Source organism: Hippoglossus hippoglossus, chromosome 12 (genome assembly GCF_009819705.1).
Source record: "Hippoglossus hippoglossus isolate fHipHip1 chromosome 12, fHipHip1.pri, whole genome shotgun sequence".
Classification (NCBI taxonomy): domain Eukaryota; kingdom Metazoa; phylum Chordata; class Actinopteri; order Pleuronectiformes; family Pleuronectidae; genus Hippoglossus; species Hippoglossus hippoglossus.
In genome coordinates, this window is record NC_047162.1 from 13,465,841 (window position 1) to 13,487,381 (window position 21,541).

At 42.4% G+C, this 21,541-nt stretch overlaps 1 protein-coding gene across 6 annotated transcripts in view; it reads right to left on the minus strand.

Moving 5' to 3' along the window:
* Positions 1-21,541, minus strand: part of strbp (spermatid perinuclear RNA binding protein) — a 75,842-nt gene that overhangs the window by 14,803 nt on the left and 39,498 nt on the right. For all 6 annotated transcript variants that reach the window (XM_034603198.1, XM_034603195.1, XM_034603194.1 and 3 more), the window contains exons 3-6: positions 16,202-16,381; positions 5,852-6,102; positions 4,601-4,775; positions 3,005-3,284 (exon numbers count right to left, since the gene is read on the minus strand). In XM_034603198.1, coding sequence (XP_034459089.1) covers positions 3,005-3,284; positions 4,601-4,775; positions 5,852-6,102; positions 16,202-16,204 — 709 coding nt within the window. In that variant the 5' untranslated portion in view covers positions 16,205-16,381. The remainder of the gene's footprint in view (positions 1-3,004; positions 3,285-4,600; positions 4,776-5,851; positions 6,103-16,201; positions 16,382-21,541) is intronic.

Below are 21,541 nucleotides of genomic sequence, written 5' to 3' on the forward strand. Positions count from 1 at the left end.
AAGTTGTGCGTGTGTGCAGGTGTGCAAACACACACGGGGGCCGTTTTGCCTGTGAGTGCACACGTACACACACACATGCATGGATATTTTGGTACATACAAGGTGCTTTTCATGCCACAAAGTTGTTCCTCTCCTCTACCGTTCACAGATCTGCAATGAATGCTCGTAAAAAACCCGCACACGGTGTCGTTTTCAACACCACGATCAGTCTCGTGTGTGTTAACTGCATCGCATGTTGACACACAGTAACACAGGATGCGCTGCTTCTTCTACACATGCATGTGTTGAAAGTTACACACGCTGTTCAACGGTGATTGAGTAATCTACATCCATCTGTCGCTGACAAATCGGTGAAGAGGAGCCACCGGGGTTCACAAGAGAAGAGGCAACTTTGTGGGATGGAGAGCCCCCCCACAGACATACACCAAACAAATACCTAAGGAGTGTTTGATTTACTGTGTGTGGGCGTCGTTAAAGACACATCCAGTCTTTTCACAGGTGCCCAGCAAGGTAAATCAATCTCGCCTTTATGTATTTGAAGAGGATTGTATTTATTTTGATCCAGTCTGCACCAGGCAGGAGTCAAAATAGGAGTTTTGTTGTTGTGTTTTTTTCTCGTAATGTGCACTTGATTTCACAGGCTCGTAAAGAAATGGTGCAGAGAAAAGCAATTCAACACCCTGTCTGGGCAAACACAGAATCAAGTGCTCCTGAAGGAAAACTGAAATAAAATAAAAGAACAAAAAATAATCTTAAGATAGTTTGACCCAGTCCGAGGCAAACGCAACACAGGAGGAATCAAGGCAGGGTTTAGTCAGAGTTGGTAAAAGAGGAGCATTCGTATACTTTTATATCAAAGCATTTGATTCATGTCGCCCGACACACCAGACTATTTTTGAATTCCTGCACACTCACTCGGCACAAAGCCTGGGATGTGCCGGGCGAGCTGAATCAGATGAGGCTGTGTATGAATGAGTGTGGTTACATGGGGTTTTAAAGGAGTGTTTATTATGCGTGGGGGCCGACCGGGGGTGAACTAAAACACACTGACGAGCCCTCTCCGTCCGTTTGAAAACTCAAACTAGGTAAATATTTTCCTCATCAATCTCCCATGAAGAGAAAAAATCCCTCCCTCGAGTTATTGGTTCGAAATGTCAAACGTGTAGTAACGCAAGCGAGAAAAATCCATCCAACATTATCACTGAACTCTTCTGGCCGTTATGGCAGCGTCGCTTTCTCTCCGGCATGAGGACGTGTGTTTCTGTATCTCAGGTGAATCTCAGGCTGCGTGTTGAAAACTCTGCTGCTGCTACTTGTGGATCACTCCAGTCTTTCTCCTCTCGTTAGCCCTCCCACTGTTCTCTCAATCGCTGAGTCAGCACTCGGCTTTTATCATTATCTCCTTCTGTGTCACTGACGTCGTCTTCTCCCTCAGTCGCATAAAAAAAACAAAAGAAACGGAACAACCCTTTGCTATTGGGTCTCCTCTGATTTACGGTCGCAGCGCCCTCCTCCCCAGAGACCACAAAATCTAAAATGTAATCTGTGGCGATAGATAAAACCACTGACTGATTAAAACTGTTTAAAACTGTTTAAAAGTGATATATAGATGATTATTAAATTAGAAAGCGATATTAAATCATTTAACAGAATTCAAATATCCAGAGCTGACAGACATTCTGCACACATGGGAATCCCACAGCAATTTTTATTTTTTTACTTAACAAGTGTGAATTGTGTTGTTATGTTACTTTGTGTCTTTCAAGGATATTTAATATCTCTAATGTGTTGCTAACAACGTTCTAACACAGGCAGGATCAGTTTTAAAAGAAGAGATGCTGACACCACCACTGGTTTTTGTACCTGTCGAATGTGTTAAGCCGGGCTCAGACTACAGTTGTTAAATAAAAACGATTTTAAAATCCGGTTGCATCACGGAGATACGCAGAAGCTTCGCAGATATTTGTCTCCATTATCTTAAACATGCCCACACTACAACGTTAGAAAACAATGGCGCATTGCACACACTACAGGAGATTATTAAGACTATTGCTCCAGTGGCGTGGAGCGAGAACTTGCTCTAAGCAGAAGTCTAAGAAGGCTGAGAAATTTGGCCTGAGACACAGGTTATCTATTCTTCCAGTGAGATTTCATAATATCTGTCAACAGTAGCACGCTTGGTGAAGTTACCCTCAGAATGAACCATTGCTTAGCTCTGGGGCCTCATTTATAACCATTGCGTACGCCACTTCTCACTGGGCCGAACGTGGATACTGACCAAAGCTGAATCAGGGTTATACCTGCCTGAAACTCCTGTAGTCTGAGCCCAGCTTTAATGTGCACGAGTATTACACCCTGCCTTTTTAAGAGATAACCCTATTAGACAAACTGTCCCACCCCCCTCGACCTCCAGCGATGCCTGATGAAATCTCAGACATCTAGTGTGACTGCTATCTTCATCCGTCAGGTACAAAATACGACTGTGTGTGTGTGTCCTCTCTTGAGTGTGTGTGCTTTTCTCCGTGTGAGGAGAGAAAATACGAGCGGTCTTGTCCGTCTTGCCGTGGCACGTGGCGTGATGTACGGCTAACCTTCGAGCTATCTCTCATCTCTCATCTCTCTCGGAGACCTGAGTGTCTAGTTGGACGGGCGCCACAGGATGGATGGCCGGCTCGCTGCTGCTCGGTTATTGATTTCCCTGACCTGCTGGCCTTGCTTCCCCGTCCTACCGCCCACAACCAATTATAACCAGTTCCTGTTACCCATGAAAACGGACGGGAGGCTTGGGGACAGAAGATTGTTACTAGACTGAACAGTTATTGTGTGCTCGGCTCTGGTTTGTGTCCTGTAGCTGTCGCGTCTTGTTTCAGCACAAGTAAATAGGGTCAAACCTCTTGTTAAGTGAAACAAAAACATCTGAGCTTTACACAATAAAATATACATGTGCAATATAAAATTAATTTGTCTGTGTTTCAGTGTGTTTTCCTGTCTGGAGGTTTCCTACCTTGCCCGTTCTTCTCCTTCTCTTCCTCTTCCTCCTTTACTTCCTCCTGCACTTCCTCCTGTTCTTCTTCTCCATCCTCCCCGTTCTCCACGGCCTCTTCCTGCTCTTCTTCCTCCTCCTCTTCCTGCTCCTCCTCTTCCTCCTCCTCATCATCATCCTCCCTCATGGTCGGTGAGGTGAGAGTAATCTTCAGCGTGAGTTTGGGTTCTGTCGTAGTTTGTACCAAGATGGCTGCCTCGGGCGAGGAGCTCGTGACTTCATATTTCTCTTCTGTCAGCTTCTGTCATGTGTCAAACAGACATAAGTGGATGATGAAGGTCACAACGTGGCACCGATTGAAAAGAAGAAGTAAATATCTGAGCCTTCTGCTGAGATATCACTCATTCAACATTATTTAAGGATGAAAATAAAACTGCCTTGGTGATTCTGTTTCACTGTTGAATTCTAAACGGGTCTATTTCTGGCCACAGGATGTTATTGATATTCTGAGCTAAAATAACATTCTTTAAATGGGAGAAGTATCAGAATCTTACTTGTCCACACGTGATACACCTTCACAGAATGTGTGTGTGAATGCAAACAAAACAAATTGGACAATCAGTGCAACGACAAAAGTCTTACGAGATAACTTGCTATAAGTACAAGTATGTGGGGCTGTTTTTGGTGTTGTCAAAATACTGGCCAGTTGACTGCATTTGTGTGTATTCACTTGTATTATTTCATTGTTTTACACTCACCATCGAAGTGAGGCCAAAAATCTGGTCATCAAAATACATGACTTGTTTTAAACTTGGGTGAAAGCTTAGGATAGAGATTATGTTAGTTTAAGAATGAACTATTAACTATTGAACTAGATTGAATTAAGTTCAATCTTGTGTATTACAAATAAATAAATACAAGACTCATAAACCACAGCACATAAAAAATGATCTTGCATGTTTAGTGTGGCCTCTCTGTAGGTGTCAGTGTGTTTTGTATTGTGTGTGTGTGAGAGCGAATGTAAGGAGCTCCACTTCTGTGCCATGACTTGTTAATGAGGAAACATGACACTGACGTAGTGACAAGAGTATTAATCACACATGACTCATACAAACACCTCTCAACTTCTCACTTGCAGATATTGCTGCCTACTTATGCCAACACTCACGACTCACCTCTTTACACTTACACATGAACTTATACACACACACACACACACACACACACACACAGAGCTGTGGGAGTTAGCAAACTCAAGCAGAGACACTCATAAAATGTGGAAGCTTATCCAAATAGCTTCATTTCTGACACTGGAGAGGATTATGTGATAAAAATAGTACTTTTTGGAAATAATTTGTCAGACTGGGATGTCACTGCAAGGCTAAGATGTTAGTGTGTGTGTGTGTGTGTGTGTGTGTGTGTGTGTGTGTGTGTGTGTGTGTGTGTGTTTGTCAGCATCAGTTTTGTAAACAAGTGTATTCAAGAAAACAAAAGGCTGAGAGCAGGAAGCAGCATCATGTGTCTGAATGTATGCATGTGTGTAGGTGTGTTTGTGTAGGTCTGTGTGTTGTTGTGTGTGTGTGTGTGTGTGTGTGTGTGTGTGTGTGTGTCTCTTACTTCGATCTGTGTGGGTAAATGGTGACAGACAGTGTCCAGCAATGTCTGTGTGGGTTTGCCTTTGCACATGAGCACCAGCTCCAGGTCCATGTCGCCTTTAACCAGGAGGCCTTTGGCCACGAGGCCGATCCTCATCACGCCACACAGCACGCCACCGCTGCTGGACTCCTTGTTGCTAAAGGGGAAGAAAGGACATAGACAGTTCAATGTATGGATGAAAAACTCTAATTTTACAATTTTTACATTCATATATATGCCTGGATATCAGAGATTTAGCAAAATAGTATAAAAACTGAAAGGAAAATGACCTTGTTAATGTAATAAAGTCACTATGATCACTAATACTTCATAATTAATCATAATTACTTTTTTTGACACATCTAATCAATCGAATTACTCTGCAGGCGTGATGCCCAATATAAAAACTCAATTTGCCTGACATAATAGCATAACTCCATTTAAAACCAACATTATTCTACTGTTGAACTAATGTTTGGTAAGGAGCTCCGTTAAAGATGAAAATATAAGGTGCCAGCTTCGCAAAACAAGATCTGACAAGGCAATTTAAGGCTTTAATGAGAAGTAGTGAACCCTTAATAAAAGAGATTCATGGAGATCGCTGACCATGGCGACTCTGCCCAGAGATTGTCAAGTAGTGAAGTGAATTTCCTCAAGAGCCAAACATGCTTCTGCTGCCTGAGACTGAGGCCTTTGAGCAGAACTGTCTCACTCGACTGTCCGAATATATGAAAGATATTGGTCTATACACGTTATGCAATAAAAAACTATTTCTTAGCACATGTTAGCACTAAAAGAGTGATCACTTAATCTGTATAATAATCGACAGACAATTAATTGACGAAGAAAAAATAAAAGCTATTTAAGCATTTGGAGAATTTTACAGTTTCTCTCGCTGGTCTGTGATGACACGACACAGTCAAGTCATTTTCACACAAGGGATCAGTGCTGAGGTTGATGCGGGGGTGGAATTGCCATCTTTGTAAGCCATGCACAGCTCTACCAAATGTGAGAATCTGTTTGAGCAAGATGTTTTGGCTAAAATCAGCTGTGAGTAGCATCATCATCACTACCCTCTGACATCAGACACCTCGTCAAAGAGAAGCAGCTCCAGCCATTGCATGAAAAAACAAGAGGATGTCACCTTCTGTGTCAATCGAGTTTCTGGGATTTAATAGACTAAATAATGAATCTATTGAATGTAAAAAATATAAAGTGTTACTTCTACTTTACCTGCAGCTGTTACTGGATTCCACTGTTTCCTCGCTAGGCTCATCGCCAGGGTCGTCCTCCTCTGTGCTGTCTGCTGGTTTGCTGTCGACGTTACTTCTGCTCTTATCCAGCCAATCGGAGACATGTTTGAGGGCACACTCCACAGTGGACACCAGCGTCTGAACTGCCTCCAGCTCTTGAGAGGACGGGTAGATGGTGGAGTGTTTTGCCATGACATGGCGGTCATCGTTACTGAAGGACCGGAAGGACCTCTGAAAGGGAAAGGACAATGAGAAATAACTAAGTTGTTATTTCTGTAAATCACATTAGGTTTATATGATTACAATCGACCGGGAGCCTTAAAACATGGAGGATGCAAGCATACCGGTACACACAAACCAACACAAATACACACACACACATATGGCTATAGCAGCGGCACCACTGATGACAAACTTCCAAAAAAACTGACTTAGCTCGAATCAAATTGAGCTTTGGTCTCCCTGTTGATGACACAATTCACTCTATCACACAACCAACAAACACACATTTGCACCACACGTACGTTTGCACCACAACCATAAAGCAAAAACACGGACCCGGCCGCTTCCTTTCCCACCAAGCATGTTTGTGCAGAAGTGTTCGTTGTGCTCATGCACACAGTATCTCTTGTAGGTGGGGGGGGAAATCAATTCTTAATTCAGCGGCAGCTCCCATTTAATGGCCCTGACCCTGACACGCTTGCATGCACACATGTGCACACAGCTCTCAGAAATTCATCTGACCGCCACACTCATATCCTCTCCTCCACCTGTGCTAATTCAATCAATCAGACATTCCGGCTCGAGGAATTCATGTGGGCTCTTTAGACTTTCTCATTTGCTCCCTCCTACTCTCCAGGAGGTGTAAAGAGGAGAACCATGGAAGGAGGGGATCAGCAGAGAGGAGGAATCACAGAAGAGAGTAAACAACATCGAATAGAAGTGGCCTGAAGATGGAAGAGAAGACAGCTGAGGATGTCGATGGGAACAGAGCAGAATCTTTAAAAGGGACAAGCAAGGTTGTGGGACTGGAGGATGAATTCAAAGTTGAAAGGAAGAAGAAAAAAAAGATGAAGGAGAGGAGCAGGTGGAACTGAGGCTTTTGTGATTTGCAATCTGCAATTAATACCTCGCAGATGGGGCCCTGAGCTTTTACATTCATATGGAAACACCTTGTAAATTGTACGTTAGCTTTTAACATCCTTTCATCCATCAGTGTTTCAGTGGGTGGTTGTTTTTGTGGCACGAAAACACTTTGTGTTGGGAGATCAATTAAATATCTGACCATTAAGTCTAATTGAATATTAATGTACAACTGATACAGCAGAGTTTTAAGTGGCTATATAGAGAAGTGATGATGGTGTAAACCTACACATCCGTGGTAATATAAACTAAGTGAGCTCTTTGGAATTACCTGCCTTTATGTATGAAATTGTCGGAACACATGCAGAGTGGTAGTGTGTGAAACCATCGAGTAATGACATGAACAAAAGCTGAGCGGAGTCCTCATGCTGTGGCCACGTGTTCGATTCCGAGCTGCTTGCTGCCTTTCTTTCCCCATTCTCTCTCCCTATTTACATTACATTACATTACATTTCATTTAGCTGACGCTTTTATCCAAAGCGACTTACAATAAGTGCATTCAACCATGAGGGTACAAACCCAGAACAACAAGAATAGAGAAAGTACAATTTCTTCAAAAGAGCAAAACTACAAAGTGCTATAAGTAAGTGCCATTTAAGTGCTACTAAATTGTTAGTTTTAAATATTTCATGCTTGCACTGTCCTGTCAATGATGGTGAAAATGACAATGATAGTCAGTGAAGATGACTCCAAGAGCACAACACAGAATTATCAGTGAGGTAAAAAAAAGACAATCACGACACTCTACAGTGCGACTGGGACGATGTGATAAAATGAAGGTTGAAACGTTTGAAAACAACCGTTACCACATATGGTGTAAAAGTGGCACTACAGAGCAACATCATCCCAAAAGGTTAAGTTTATCCAGGTATCTTCCAGTATATTGTCGTGGTCTCTGTCCACCAGCTGAAGCTCAGAAGAAGTTGGGTGATGCAGCAGAACAATGACTCGAAACACTGAAGTCAATCTGCTACAGAACGACTTCAAACAAGAAAATCCACTTCTGGTAGAAGCGCGGCCTGATGGAGATGCTGTGACTAAACTCGAGTGGGCAGTTCACACCAGACATCCTGGGAATATGTCTGAGCTGAAGCAGGTCTGTGGAAAGAATGATCCACAAAGAATCCTCCTGCACAAACAGCTGCTAGAAAAGCTGGTTTGAGGTCATTGTTGCTGAAGGAGGTTCGACCAGTTATTAAATCCAGGGTTTATTTTTGCACCAGCCTTGTGAATGTTTCACGGGTGTGTCCATTAACAACCCAACAGGTTATAATTACTTGTGTTTTTATTAGCTTTGGCACCTTTTGTTCATGTACTTGTGACTTAGATAAAGATCAAATCACATTTTAGGACCAATTGCTGCAGAAAAACAGGAAATTCCAAAGGGTTCACATATTTTTTCTTGCCACAACTGAGTTAAAAAGCATTACCCTTTTGTATCAAAGAACAACATGTAAATGATCATAGGAGGATAATAAAGTAAGATAACAAAATATGATACAATGCTTTTATTCATTCAATCATTTCATATGAACTTTGGTGTGGTGTAAAAAATCAAGTATCCCAGCCAATGTGACCAAACACGACCCGAACCAAATTATTATTTCAAATCGTTTTTCTGAAATATCGACACTTTACACTGTCAACATAAAAAAGTGTATGAATCAGAATCGTCGTAAGGTTACTAGGGTTTAGATCTTTTTACTTTTTCACAGCCTGGATCACTGATATGCGTCTTCCCGGCTTTTCATCCCTTCTTTCACTTTCTCTCTTATCTTCTTTTCCTCCAGCTTTTTATAGAAATATAAAGATATTCTATTAAAACAATTAAGATCACAAGCGCCTGTTTAGATTATCAGTTGCTAACCTGAATCTGAAGGAAGAGGTTCATTTTTAATCATTAGTGGTTATCACGCTATGCTGGGGAGCCTGAAGTGCACAACCCGGTTCAACATGAGGAGGCTGCTCTCAACAAGCTGCAAAGTAGGGCTGCTTATCTCAGAAAGCCACATTTCCTTTTATTCACTACACTCACACACTAATAGAAACACACACCAAGCATGGCAGACACACACACACACTGCAGAGAGATGACCTTTTTGGCGTAGTATGGATAGGGAAGCTCGAGCGCTACTATCAATCTACTTGAAATCCAAGGACCACCTACACACACACACACACACACACACACACACACACACACACACACACACACACACACACACACACACACACACACACACACACACACACACACACACACACACACACACACTTCCTCCCATTCCTAATTGAACTGGGGGCATTCTCTTTCACCGGAGTGAGTGAGATAAAGCCATCAACAGAATCGAGGACAAGCGCTGCACAATCAGCACGGCCTCACAGCTCGTGTGGAGTGGGGCACCGAAATAGAGACTTTGTTCACACAGGAACTCAACTGTGCACCCTGGAGTGACACAGGATGAATAAAGATACCTTGAAAGAAAATGCGGCTCTTAAAATGTTATGAAATAATAAATGTAGTTCAGTTTTTGGGATCACCATTACATACGTGGATTCATTTTATCAATGTTTGTCTGTTAGCAGGATTACAAAAAAAACCACTGGACAGTTTTTCAACGTTTAGAATAATTCTTGATCGATTGATGGATCTTTATTAAAAATTCAGGCATCTTTAGGGGATTGATATTTATTGGTGTTGAGCAAAAATAAAAATCTATTAAATTTAAATCCAGTTTCATGAGGGGACTCTTGAGCCTTGGCGGAGATATGTTTCTACAGTTTTTCATTTGACTTGTTCAGGCCATCAATAATTTGCTCTACCTTGAAACGCGGTTTCCAATATATCTTTATTAGTGTTATGAGGCATCTGTCAAAAATATTAAGCTCCTTCGTTCAGAAGCTCCAATGGTAGTAGTGTCGAAAATATTACCGGATTTCTTTATTTTTACTGATTTATTTTGATAAATAATGAATAAATAAATAAATATGAGGTTTTCCTACTTTCCTCTATGATTATTCTCGGGTTTTTTGACTGTTTGTCGAACAATAAAAACAATTTGAAGATTGACTCGACAGATTACTCAATAATGAGCAACGTAACTGAACATAAAATCCCTGCAGTTCTCCTTTATTGGGCTATGAAGGATATTTGGAGTCTGTGAGTGTGATGCAATGATTTTCTTCTCTTCACTCTTCTCAAGCAAAAAGCGTTGCATAAAAAAACTGTGAGCGTACTGACTGTTTATCTAAATGCACGTGTGTGTGTGTGTGTGTGTGTGTGTGTGTGTGTGTGTGTGTGTGTGTATGTGTGTGTATCTTTTTACGTGTGTGCCTTCTCCGAGCAGTGTTTAACAGACCAACAGTCGCAGATTTTATGAGCCGTGGCTAATAGGAGCTTCTGCAGCCATAAACCACACTGCGAGCAGAGTGTCTGTGTATCTGCGTGCACGTTTGTCACTACTACTCGACCATGAGGGAGTTGTTGCCCAGCCGCTCTGATCACCATGTAAATCAGAGCAGTTAAGGAGGACTCGCTGACAGGAATCGACCCCTTAGGCCAGCGTGTGGCCTGATTTATGACATTTAGATAAGCGACATGATAAATAAGTTACTGCCAAAAAAGAACCGATGCAGGATTTTACAGATTCACCCTGATATGGACAAACATTTAGTGCATTCCCGAAAAATTAACAGTTGGTAAGCGCAGTTTTCTTTGGAAAAACAGATTAAAAGAGAAATATGGACATAACGGACAGTTTTATTTTTGCAACTGCTCTATGTTGAAGCCCCTGATGTCCTCTTAACATCCTGATTATTATCATCAGGGCTGTAGCTCAGCGGGTTGTTTGCCATCAACCTAGACGCTCACTCACGCTCAATCTGTTAGAGAACGCTGTGGCCGTCCTTGACTCCGCCCTGACCTCCACACAATCTGGAGGTCAGTCGCACAGTATGTTCAGGAGTCCAACAGTTTGCCTGTGAGTGAGAGAATAAATCATAAATGATGGTCAGGTCACAGAGGACCTTGAGCCAGATGCCTGGGACAACCCCCGGTGTCACACAATGACACTGTGTGTAATTACAGCAGGTTGACCTCACGCTGGTTCTTGGAAGCGAAAAATGTAGTTGTAAGGGCAAAATCAAAACTGATATGTCTCCAAATTCAATTTATGATGCACAAATTGAATTACATTGCTACAACGACATCTGCCGAGGCAATGAACGTGAAAGATTAGATGAAGAGGACATAATGAGCCACTATGTTTGAGGGTAAAACTATAAGTAAATGCACATGAAATGGCTAAACTGTTTTTTTCTGGGGGTTTGTTTAAAACCTGCCTGAGTGCATCACTGCTCTTGTTGCAAAATATCCCTCAAAACCATCCTGCAAATTACCTCACTGGCTAAAACAATACACAACAACACAGACAACTTCCTACTAAGCTGTTATATTAGTCATGTAGTAAGGAATGTGTCGTAATGAAGCTAAGTGAAAGTTCAGTCAGGAGTCAGTCTTCATAAGTCACAGCCACAGTTCCTGTTGGCTCCGGCGGTTTCACCATTCTCTCTCATCCAATCACAACCTGACAAGCTCACCGTGAGCCAATCACCTGCAAACTATCCAATTTTAAAATGTTCGCTCTCTCTCTCTCTCTCTCTCTCTCTCTCTCTCTCTCTCTCTCTCTCTCTCTCTCTCCCTCTCCCTCCTGTGAAACATCTTGCTCCAAAGGAAGTGATTCCACCAAAGCTCAGATATCCAAAGAAAAAAAAAGGGACAATTCAGGAATCAGTTTGGGAGACACAATAAAATACCACTGCCTGAGATTCTTCTCACTTACCAAGGCATCAGCAACAGGCATTTACGTCTGCAAGCCACTGGCACACACCATGCACTATGTGTGTGTGTGTGTATACCTTCTGATGCCATTGTTGAATAGAGCTTTTAGACCACACACTTACCAATTACATTCCATTTCATGGTCCACTGAGGCCGACCGGCTGGCAGGTCCATGTTACATAACCACATTACACAGCATTTACAACTCGCTGTGTACGAAACTAATGTGCACACACATAGACACAAGAGCAGAAACCAGGCAAACGATTCAAAACAAAACCTGCACGCAGCAGGTACGAATGGCAAAGACACGTAAAACACATACAAGCAAAGACAACACGCATGGATCCACTACTTCTATCCATCACCCTCTGCTCGGTGCTCTGCAGTAAAACCATGTCACTTGGAGGTGTTATGGTGAGACCCTGTCAGTGGCAGCTACTTCCCTTCAGTAGCAGCAGATTCCAGTGACGTCCTGTTCCTCTCCGCTGCCGCTCGTCTCTCTCAGCCTCTTCCTGTCTCTCTGTGACCATCTGCTCGAAATTTCACGACCCTACGCCAAGGACAATCTCGCTGGAACAATATCAGCTGTGATTGACGGATACCTTACACCTGTGTCTTTGCATGAGAAGTGTTTCCTTTCACAAAATAACCTATTCGCTATCATTTCAGAGCATCGCACTTGTGTTTGTGTGGTCTTACTTTTAATGAGACGGGACCTTTAAGTGTATGCTGAGTGCTTGGATGATAAAACACGCGATATGGGGCTTTGTGTGGAGAGAATGAGAGATGAGGATGTGGAGGATGCAAACAAATAAGGTCGACAGAGGTGAGCAATCGGCAGAAGGAGATGAGATATGAGAAGGAAGATGAAGAAAAATAGGATTTTTAATATTTTTTGCCAGCTGCTGCGGAGACAAAGGTTTGTTAGTGCCGACGCTGACAAAACAGGCCACAGCTCCCTCATAGTAAAACGCATGGGCGATAAACACCAGGCAAAAAGCACCTTAGAAGTGGTGTTTGTGAAAAAGTCACACGGCTTCATTGGAGTACAGAGTAAAAGGAAGAAACAAAAATTCGGAAACCATCAAAAACAGGCCAGGGAGTGATGGGACAAACAACACTGGGGAAAAAAGAACCCTGTGGCGTCTCTGTAACATTCAGCAGCCTTGGGGAGATTTCATTAAAAATTCATCCTGTGATTTATCTGCGCTCTGCTTGGCAGGCCGGATTGCCACAATCCGCTATATCCTATTCTATTGTGCTCTCTGTCTCTCTCTTTTTCTCTCTTGCTGTCTTTTAAATTACCACATGCGCTCAGTCACACACACACACGACAGCAACATATAGCAGCAATAGCGCCCTTGTGGCTTCATAATCTGGCGGCAAAACAACAGACAGGCCGCCGGTGCCAAACTGGACTTTTCAACTAAGCTGATAAACAAAAGACAACAGGGAGATACATGGAAGACTATAATGCAGGACAACATATAGGACACGTCATCAGTGTCTGTGAAATTCCCAGCCTGTCTCGGTTCTATTCTCACCCCTGTCGGTTTGTTTGTTTGTTGGCTGGTTGGTTTGTGTGGTTGTCAGTATGATAATGCTAAAAATGAAAACACAGACTTGAATGAAACCTGGTGGAATGATGGGACACGGGCCAAGAAAGAACCCATCAAAATGTTCCCACTTTCTTTAAGGTTGTGAGATTGGGCGTTTTTCCCATTTTCACCAAAATCCCAGGGAATAATTCATGGATCTTGAATCTGGCATATTTAGGGAACTGATATCTGAGTGTGTGCAGTTTGGCGCAGCTTGATTGACTTTAAGAAGACTGATGAGCTTGGAGGAGGTTTGTGCTCTACTCAGTGCCTTCAAGTTTCATTTAGTTTTTTTGTCAGTGTGCAGTTCTGATGGCATCTCATACCCCAGATTTAATTGCAGAGTAAGCGCTCATTACTTTCACACTGCTCTCCAGGGGGAAAATCCTTCTACCCATTGTCCTGTCTGCTTGGTGAAGATGTCTGCGATTGGTGCAGGCAGCTGCAGAAAAGAAACATTTCCTTCTGTCTTCAGCGAAGAAGCTGTGAATTTACAGCTCACAGTATCTTAATATGATGTTAGCGCATTGAACTTTAGGTTGGAAACTCGTTTACTATATTACGAGAACGACGCTGTGACCCTGAACATCCCTCCAAACCTTCATTAAAAAAACTGGCAGCTCAGTAAAGCTTAATCGTCTTTTTGATAAATAGTAAGAAATTGTTGAGAATTCACATTAAAAAGTCAAATCTGATTAGACTGGAAAAAAACCTAAGACTCCCAGAACATAATAAAACAAACATAAAATGATGTAATATTACAGAGCGGGAACACTCTATGAAATATGTTTTCTTGCTTTGACAAAAGCTGTTGAATAAATTCAGTTACATCTCATATGAGTATTTTATATTAAAAAACAAAAAAACTTTTCAGACTTCTGCAGTGTTTCCTAAAGACGTCTTAAACTAATGATGTGATGAATGCGCATGGAGACGCAGACATACTGTGGACATGTGTATCCATTAAATACAGAGAGCTCACAGCAAAGTCGATATAAGAAGCGGTTCACGCGGTGACACCCTCACCAAGGTCACCCACAGTATTTGCTGCATCACCATAACTGAAGACTAGCTGCTACACACACACACACACACACACACACACTCGTCTCATTACCCTTGGTTATTTATGAGCACCACCATGTATCCTCTTCTGCAATGTCCAACCTCAGCACCTTCAGCAATGTCTTGTTTTCTTTCAATCTCTCTCCGTCATTCAATTTGCTCCTCCCCCACCTCCTCTCCGTTCTCCTCTCCTCCTCCTCCCTGCATTCTCCCATCCTCCCAAACGAACCACTCTTCTACTATCTTCCTCTTTGTGCTGATTTCTCCTCCTCCTCCTCCTCCTTCTTCCTCTTGTTCTAGTTTTTAATAATTCATCTTCTGCTCTTCTCCCCCCCCCTCTCTCCTGGGGAAAAGCTCCTACTGTCACAGGCCAAGACCATTAATCAATTCTTTCTCTTTCTCTCCCCCTCCTCTCTCGCTTTCTAGCTACCTCTCTCTCAGTTCTTCACCTCCCTTCTCTCTTTTCCCACTCTCTGCTTCTCCTTTTGCTTTCCATATCCTTTCCTCTTTTCATCCCTCATGTTTCTGTCCATCATTTATGTTATAATGGTCTTATCTGCCCCCACTTGTCATTCTCTGCCTTCACTGCTCTCTTTGATCTTTGGAGCCGTCTACTCCTCTTTTTCCAAAACAGCCCTTGTTCTTTCTCCTGCATCTTCTTCCTCACATAACATGCCTCTAGTGTTGTTTTGTAAAGAGATGTTAAGTAATTTCTGCTCTAATTTGTCATCTATCCTTCTGTTTTACATATAACAAATGAAAACAGGTGGGATGTATAACTTTAATTCCATATCTAATTAATGTTTGTGGACCAAGTAAGAAGAAAGAGATCTAACAAACCCAATGGATAAACTTGCATGGCACTCAATAGAGTGCATACCTCTGCCAAGGCCCAACAGTCCCCAACAGAAACCATATTTAAATTCACCACAAATAAATTTTTATTTGGATCTGCACTAAATTGTGCACACTCATAAATATCAGTCAACTAAACATGCCTGATGTTTTTCATCACAATCCACCCCTGATTGAGATCCACACCAAAATTAAATAGCTTCTTCCCTGGTCCAAACCACATCCTTCCACCAAGTTTTGTGGTAATCCGTCATTTAGATTTAGCATAATCCTGCTAAATATCAAACAAACGCAGACAAAAGACAACCTCCTCGGCGGAGGTAATTACTACTTATCCTGCTATAGGAATATGAGTATACTGTAGAGAATAAATTCTTAGGGACCATATAAGAAAGACATCTAAGAACTAAATGAAGAACCAATTGCAATTAAATTGCTCTTTTTTCTCCCTCTTATAATCTCCACTCTCCTTCTTTTCAACATCACCCTCCTTCTCTTTCTTCCTCTATTTCCATTCACTGTTCTTTCCCCTCTTATATTCCTCCATGTCTTTCATTCCTCTGTCTTCTCCCTCTTCACTTTCCTCTATGATAACATATAGTTCTCAGCTGACGTCTACTGCTCCAAAACGCAAAGCTACACACTCTCGTCTGCACCAGCTCTTATCAGGCATCTACCTCGCTCTCTCTCTTAGTTGTCATGTCTAGTGCAGGGTTATCAGATTGAACTCTCAACACCCACAGTCTGGAGGCTGTTTCCTTACATGACTGTGGATCCACGTGCACACACACTCACACCAGCGAATCTGCAGAAGAGAGCTCATTACCATGCCTGCAGGAGGGGCGGTCGCACGTTTCCTTCCTTCTGATGCCCGCTCGCTAGTGCTGCCGGGCGTGTGGTCGGGTGCAGGAGCGAGGCTACCGGTCAGGATGCTGCTGTGAAGCCGTTCGCCCTCGTCATGTGCTCTTCTGTCACTCTGGCCACCGCTCTGCGAGAGGTTGTACTTCTAAGAGATGGAGACACATGATGGAGAAGAGAAGAAGGAAAGGTTAATGCTACCTTAACAACTAGGAAGGAAGTTTCAAGGAACATTTTCATTGCTGCCTCTTCATGAGCAGATAAACAACATCTACAAGAGGATGTCGATATATAAAATAACACACACACACACAGTTTTCTCAGTGGGGGTGCAGTCCCTTTCATTGAGTAGAAGATCTAACAGAATGGCTGATCAGCCTATGTTGAGATCGACACATGGACACACAAACACACACAAGCACGCACACAGGCCTTCATTCATTTTTCATGAGCTAGCAGGGGTCTGAGGGGGGGGATGTAATACAAACGTCTACTTGTTTTCCAACACTGGGTTACACACTTTCACCTAACACACCCAACGACACACACACACACACACACACACACACACACACACACACACACACACACACACACACACACACGCACACGCACACACGCACACGCACACGCACACACGCACACGCACACACGCACACGCACACACGCACACACACGCATATACAAGCAAACTAGTTAACACACATGGGAATCCTCTCCTCTTTCCTGGATAATAACGCAACATTAATGGGTTTCATTAAAGTCAAAAGAGAATATTTGATGATTTAAGTACACGCTATATATAGTAAAATATATTCATGTGATTTCTTATATTTTATTAATGAAGAATTGTGTCTTTAACTTCAAAATCATGAATGCATAAGACATTGCCAACTACTTCATACAAGGAGCAGAGAGAAAACTATGGGACTTCTGCTTTATTTTAAAGTACAGTTTTACTGTGCAGCACTTCAGATTCACCTCAGGATGAACAGTGCAGAGGGAGGAAGTGAGAAAAAGGGATTTCAAATTACAATGTGCAGTGCTTAGTGCCTCGAGAGATGGACCATTGTGCTGCCGAGTGCTCCTTCCACCACAGTGTGTGACTTTGACTGTGACTTTTATTCTTCTCAGTGAACAAAAGACAGAGGTGACAATGAGGTAGTACGGGGGAAAAAAATAAAATGCAGAGGGACTTTAGACTCTCGTAAAAAATAAACTGCTGAATAATTTTAATAAAAGTTTATTATTGGGTATAAAGTAAATTGAGGTTAGTTGTGACTTCTACCTTTAGCTCATCTTCGGGCTCGGTACAGTAAAACAAACATGTGGTGTTGCTATGAAAAACACAGGCCAGTTTTATCAGTGCGGAGAAAAGCCGAGGTGAACATATACACAACGTTCCTATTCACAACATTAAATGTCAACAGTATCGCCACTGACAGAACACAGACGCATTTGGTCACACTCAAACCAGAGCAATGACATTTATAGAGCTGAGTGTGTCTGTGTGTGTTCCCAGTGTAAAAGATGATTTGTCAAAAGTCTGGTGGATTAAGGGTTTGCCCCATTCAAGCAGGTGTGGTGAAATAAAATAGTTTGGATTTAATTAATGAAATATAATATAATAATAATATATATACTAATATATATCTAATAATTGAGCGTGCAGAAGAAAATTAGGTATCATTTAAATAACAGATATTAAAATGGCTTAAAGTATTAAAACTATCAGACCATTTTAAAGAAAGTGAAAAATCTGATCTGCCCATTTATCTAGATGCGCTTTGCAATTAGGTTTTTTAGTAGTGTTTGAGTAATCCTGCTTAACAGACTTACGACAGTGAAAACATAATTTCTTTGGCAGAGGTAATCATGGGCCTGGCAGCAAAACACTAATTAGATTAAAATGCTCGTACTTGATCTTCACTTTTAGTTATTTAAAATTTAAGATTTATTCAAAACAGATCAGATTCATTTATTAGATTTAACAAAAACTATGAATAACACAGTGAGTCAGGCTTTTTGTCTTCGGGCTACAATAGAAACAGCTTCCAAAATTTGTGTCAGAGCCTCATTACCTGGATTTTAGTCTGATCTGCAAAAACCTATAAGATGAGGAACGTTCGTGGAAACAATACAGATTCACAAAGCACAATCCCTTTGAATGTGAACTTTAAATTTTTAATCTCTCTGCTGCTGCACTGGCAGTTCTTTTATTTACACTGTGATAAATGATAAATAACAACGTGTCCATCATGTGCTGAGTATCTCATCACCCTGAGACTGTGTGTGTCCAGGGTTCTAGTATCTGGATCCTGTCAGGAGACACAGACGATAAACACACATGTGATTGTCGGTCTCTTTTGGAGGAGGCCTGCAGGGGGATTAAATCGTGGCGAAGCTGCAGGGGGGAGACGGAGGGAGATGCGAGTGAGTGTTTCGAAACAAGATAGAGAAAAATGCAGAGAATTGGAAATGGGTGTGAACACGAGCAGGCAGGACAAGGAGAGCGAGTAAAGTAGGTAAACAGCTAAACTGTTCGGAGAATGCAAAGCCGTGCGAGGGGACAGAGGGGAATGGGATAAACAACAGCAGCAGATATTGAGCTGGCCCCTCAGACAGACTCCACCTGAGGCTGCTCCTCATTTTCTCTCCAGTGGTCGCTCCCGAAGCCGCTGGCCGCCGGTCTGCCCCGCTGACTATTACCTCCTCAACACACCTGGCAGCGACAGTGTCTGTGTTTCTGCAATTGTCAGTTAGCTTACAGCCAACACTCCTAACTGGAGGCTCTAACATGTACTGGCCACTTGGGATTGTGCGCACATGATTATAGTGCATGCTCACAAACACGGACGCCCCTGCCAAGAAGCATAATAGCAACGTGCCAGCCCCCATTCGATTCTCATTACGAGAGCAATTCAATGATAAACAACACCAGCGATTCCCTCGCTTTGTTTCCCTTCCCATGACACTTTCCTTTTCATTTCTCCAAAGATAAAATCAAGAGTGAGAAAATCATAAATAAAGGGCACATTATGTATATTACCTTATTCTAGAGAACAGGAAAGTGTGGTGGACAGTAAACCCACTCTCCTCTGGCTCCCACTGGGACTGCGGCCCACTATGGGCACTGTATTTTCACCAGCTTCGTGCTCCTGTATCTAAACGTTCACTTATCCTCCTGTGGCTTCGTCTTCCTCGGGCCCACACTGACCAATTATTACAGTTCTCTCTGCATCCACACCCTCCATCTCCTCTCCTTCGCCTCCCACCGGTATCCAGTCGCCATTTTTTTCTGCTCCTCTCTTTTTCACACCATCCTGGTGGACCATTATGTGATTGTGTGTTTTTCTCCAGAGAGGGAGAGGAGAGAGGAGGGAAAACTGGCTGAGGCCCTGCCTCATTAACGCTTGTGGTGGCTGGACATGGACATTAGCATTTGCGCACACACATTCACACACACACACACACACACACACACACACACACACACATGCACACAAACACACACACACACTATGATTGCCACAGTTTGGCCCCAGAGTTATTGAATTTATTTTACTAAGTTTATGCATAAGGAAAAACTACCACACACACACACATACACCTACACTTGCTATGTGTGTGCGCCGCGTCTTTCTCCTTCCTGGTGATTACATCCTGTTTTCCCTGCGGAGATGAAAGGGACCGGGCAGAGGATAAGGAACGAGGGATGGGAAATGATGGAAAGATGAAGGAGTGATGGCAGCGCTGCAGAATCTGCTGAGGCTGCTTGTGAGCGGCAATTCACACCTTTCTCATCCGATAACCATCAAATGAGATGAATAGGAAAAGTGAAGGGAGACAGAATTGACAAAAACCAGGGAGAGCTAATTAGTGCTGCAGGAGATTGTTTTCACAAATGCCTCTGATTTCCATCTTTAAATTGTAGTGTAGATTATCAGACTTCTGGATCGTTCTGCTTCCAACTCCACACAATGTTAATGCAGCCCCCTCTCCGGTCAGGACCAGAATAACTGTACTACAAATTTAACTTTATAGCAAAAATGAATCTGCAGGCACTTTATAACCTTATGAATTATAAAACTCAAGAATTTATGAAAACTCTGAATCTAATAACCTCCATCAAAAATACTACAACCAACAAAGCCTTGGATCCTGTCCCTGGAAAAAGCTTCCAGCCATAGTGTGAATAAAACATTATCTCAAAAGCAAAGTTTATATAAACTGGCTATAGAGCCCAAATGGTGACTTGAAATATCTTTTTTCATTTACCAGAAGTCTTGTCATTGACATCCTGTCTATAAACTAATTGATCAATCAGCTCATAGTTCCATCTTTAGGGTTAAGGTTAGATTTTATACCTACACCTTTTTGAGTTTGTAGTTTTTTGATGAGAAGTGGTGGGATCTCATGTCGTGTTACGAAAAGGTGCCGAGGGACCCGTCATGAGATAATGGATGTCATGTGCTTGTTGCTCCGTGCGTTAGTTCCAGCTCTCACCCCGCTGTCACACGTCGTCCTCCGCCATTCTCCCAACCAACAACCTTACCGACGTCTCTGTGCACTCCAGTGAAGCAGACAATGAAGCTAATACACAAAGACACGAGCAGGTAGAAATATGGGAGATATTTCTGGCAGTGAAGTCTGTGTGTTATTTGGGAAGTTATTTCTGAGCTCCAGTGTTGATTTTCTTCTATTCCTAGGTGAGGCATTTTTGGTCTCATGCATGCTTTCCTCTCCAACGCTATTTCAGACCCATCGTATTTAAACATTCATTAAACACTTGAACGGCTGTTTGAGTGTGTGAGTAGCCTGTGTGTTATAATAGTGCTGAGTTGCTTGTGGCATGCTCCTGGGTTACTCAATGTTTCCCATCAATTGCCTAGAATGTGGTGGCCCACCATGGTTCTAAATTGTCCCAACCACAGTTTCTTAATGACCCGAAAATCCCCAAATATTTTTACACTGATTCATTTGTGGTGACATGCGACAATATCAGCACTGACTGCCACGTTTAGGTTTTCTAGGTTTAAAGTTGTTATTTTACTTCTTAAAGTTTGAGCATCATCCTCTTACTGGCACAAGACAAAATATGCAGCCTCTCTTTCTCCATCATTCTCTCTCTCACTTTCTCCTTCTTTCAGATTCACATTAGCTGCCACAATGGTGATCCAGTGGACCATCGAAAAATCACAAAAGCTTTTACCGTACCTGAAGGTTTCTCTACCGGCCTGTTCTGTGTGTATGAGTGTGTGCTGCCTGTGTGTGTGACACAACTCACTAGCCGATCACAATATGTGAT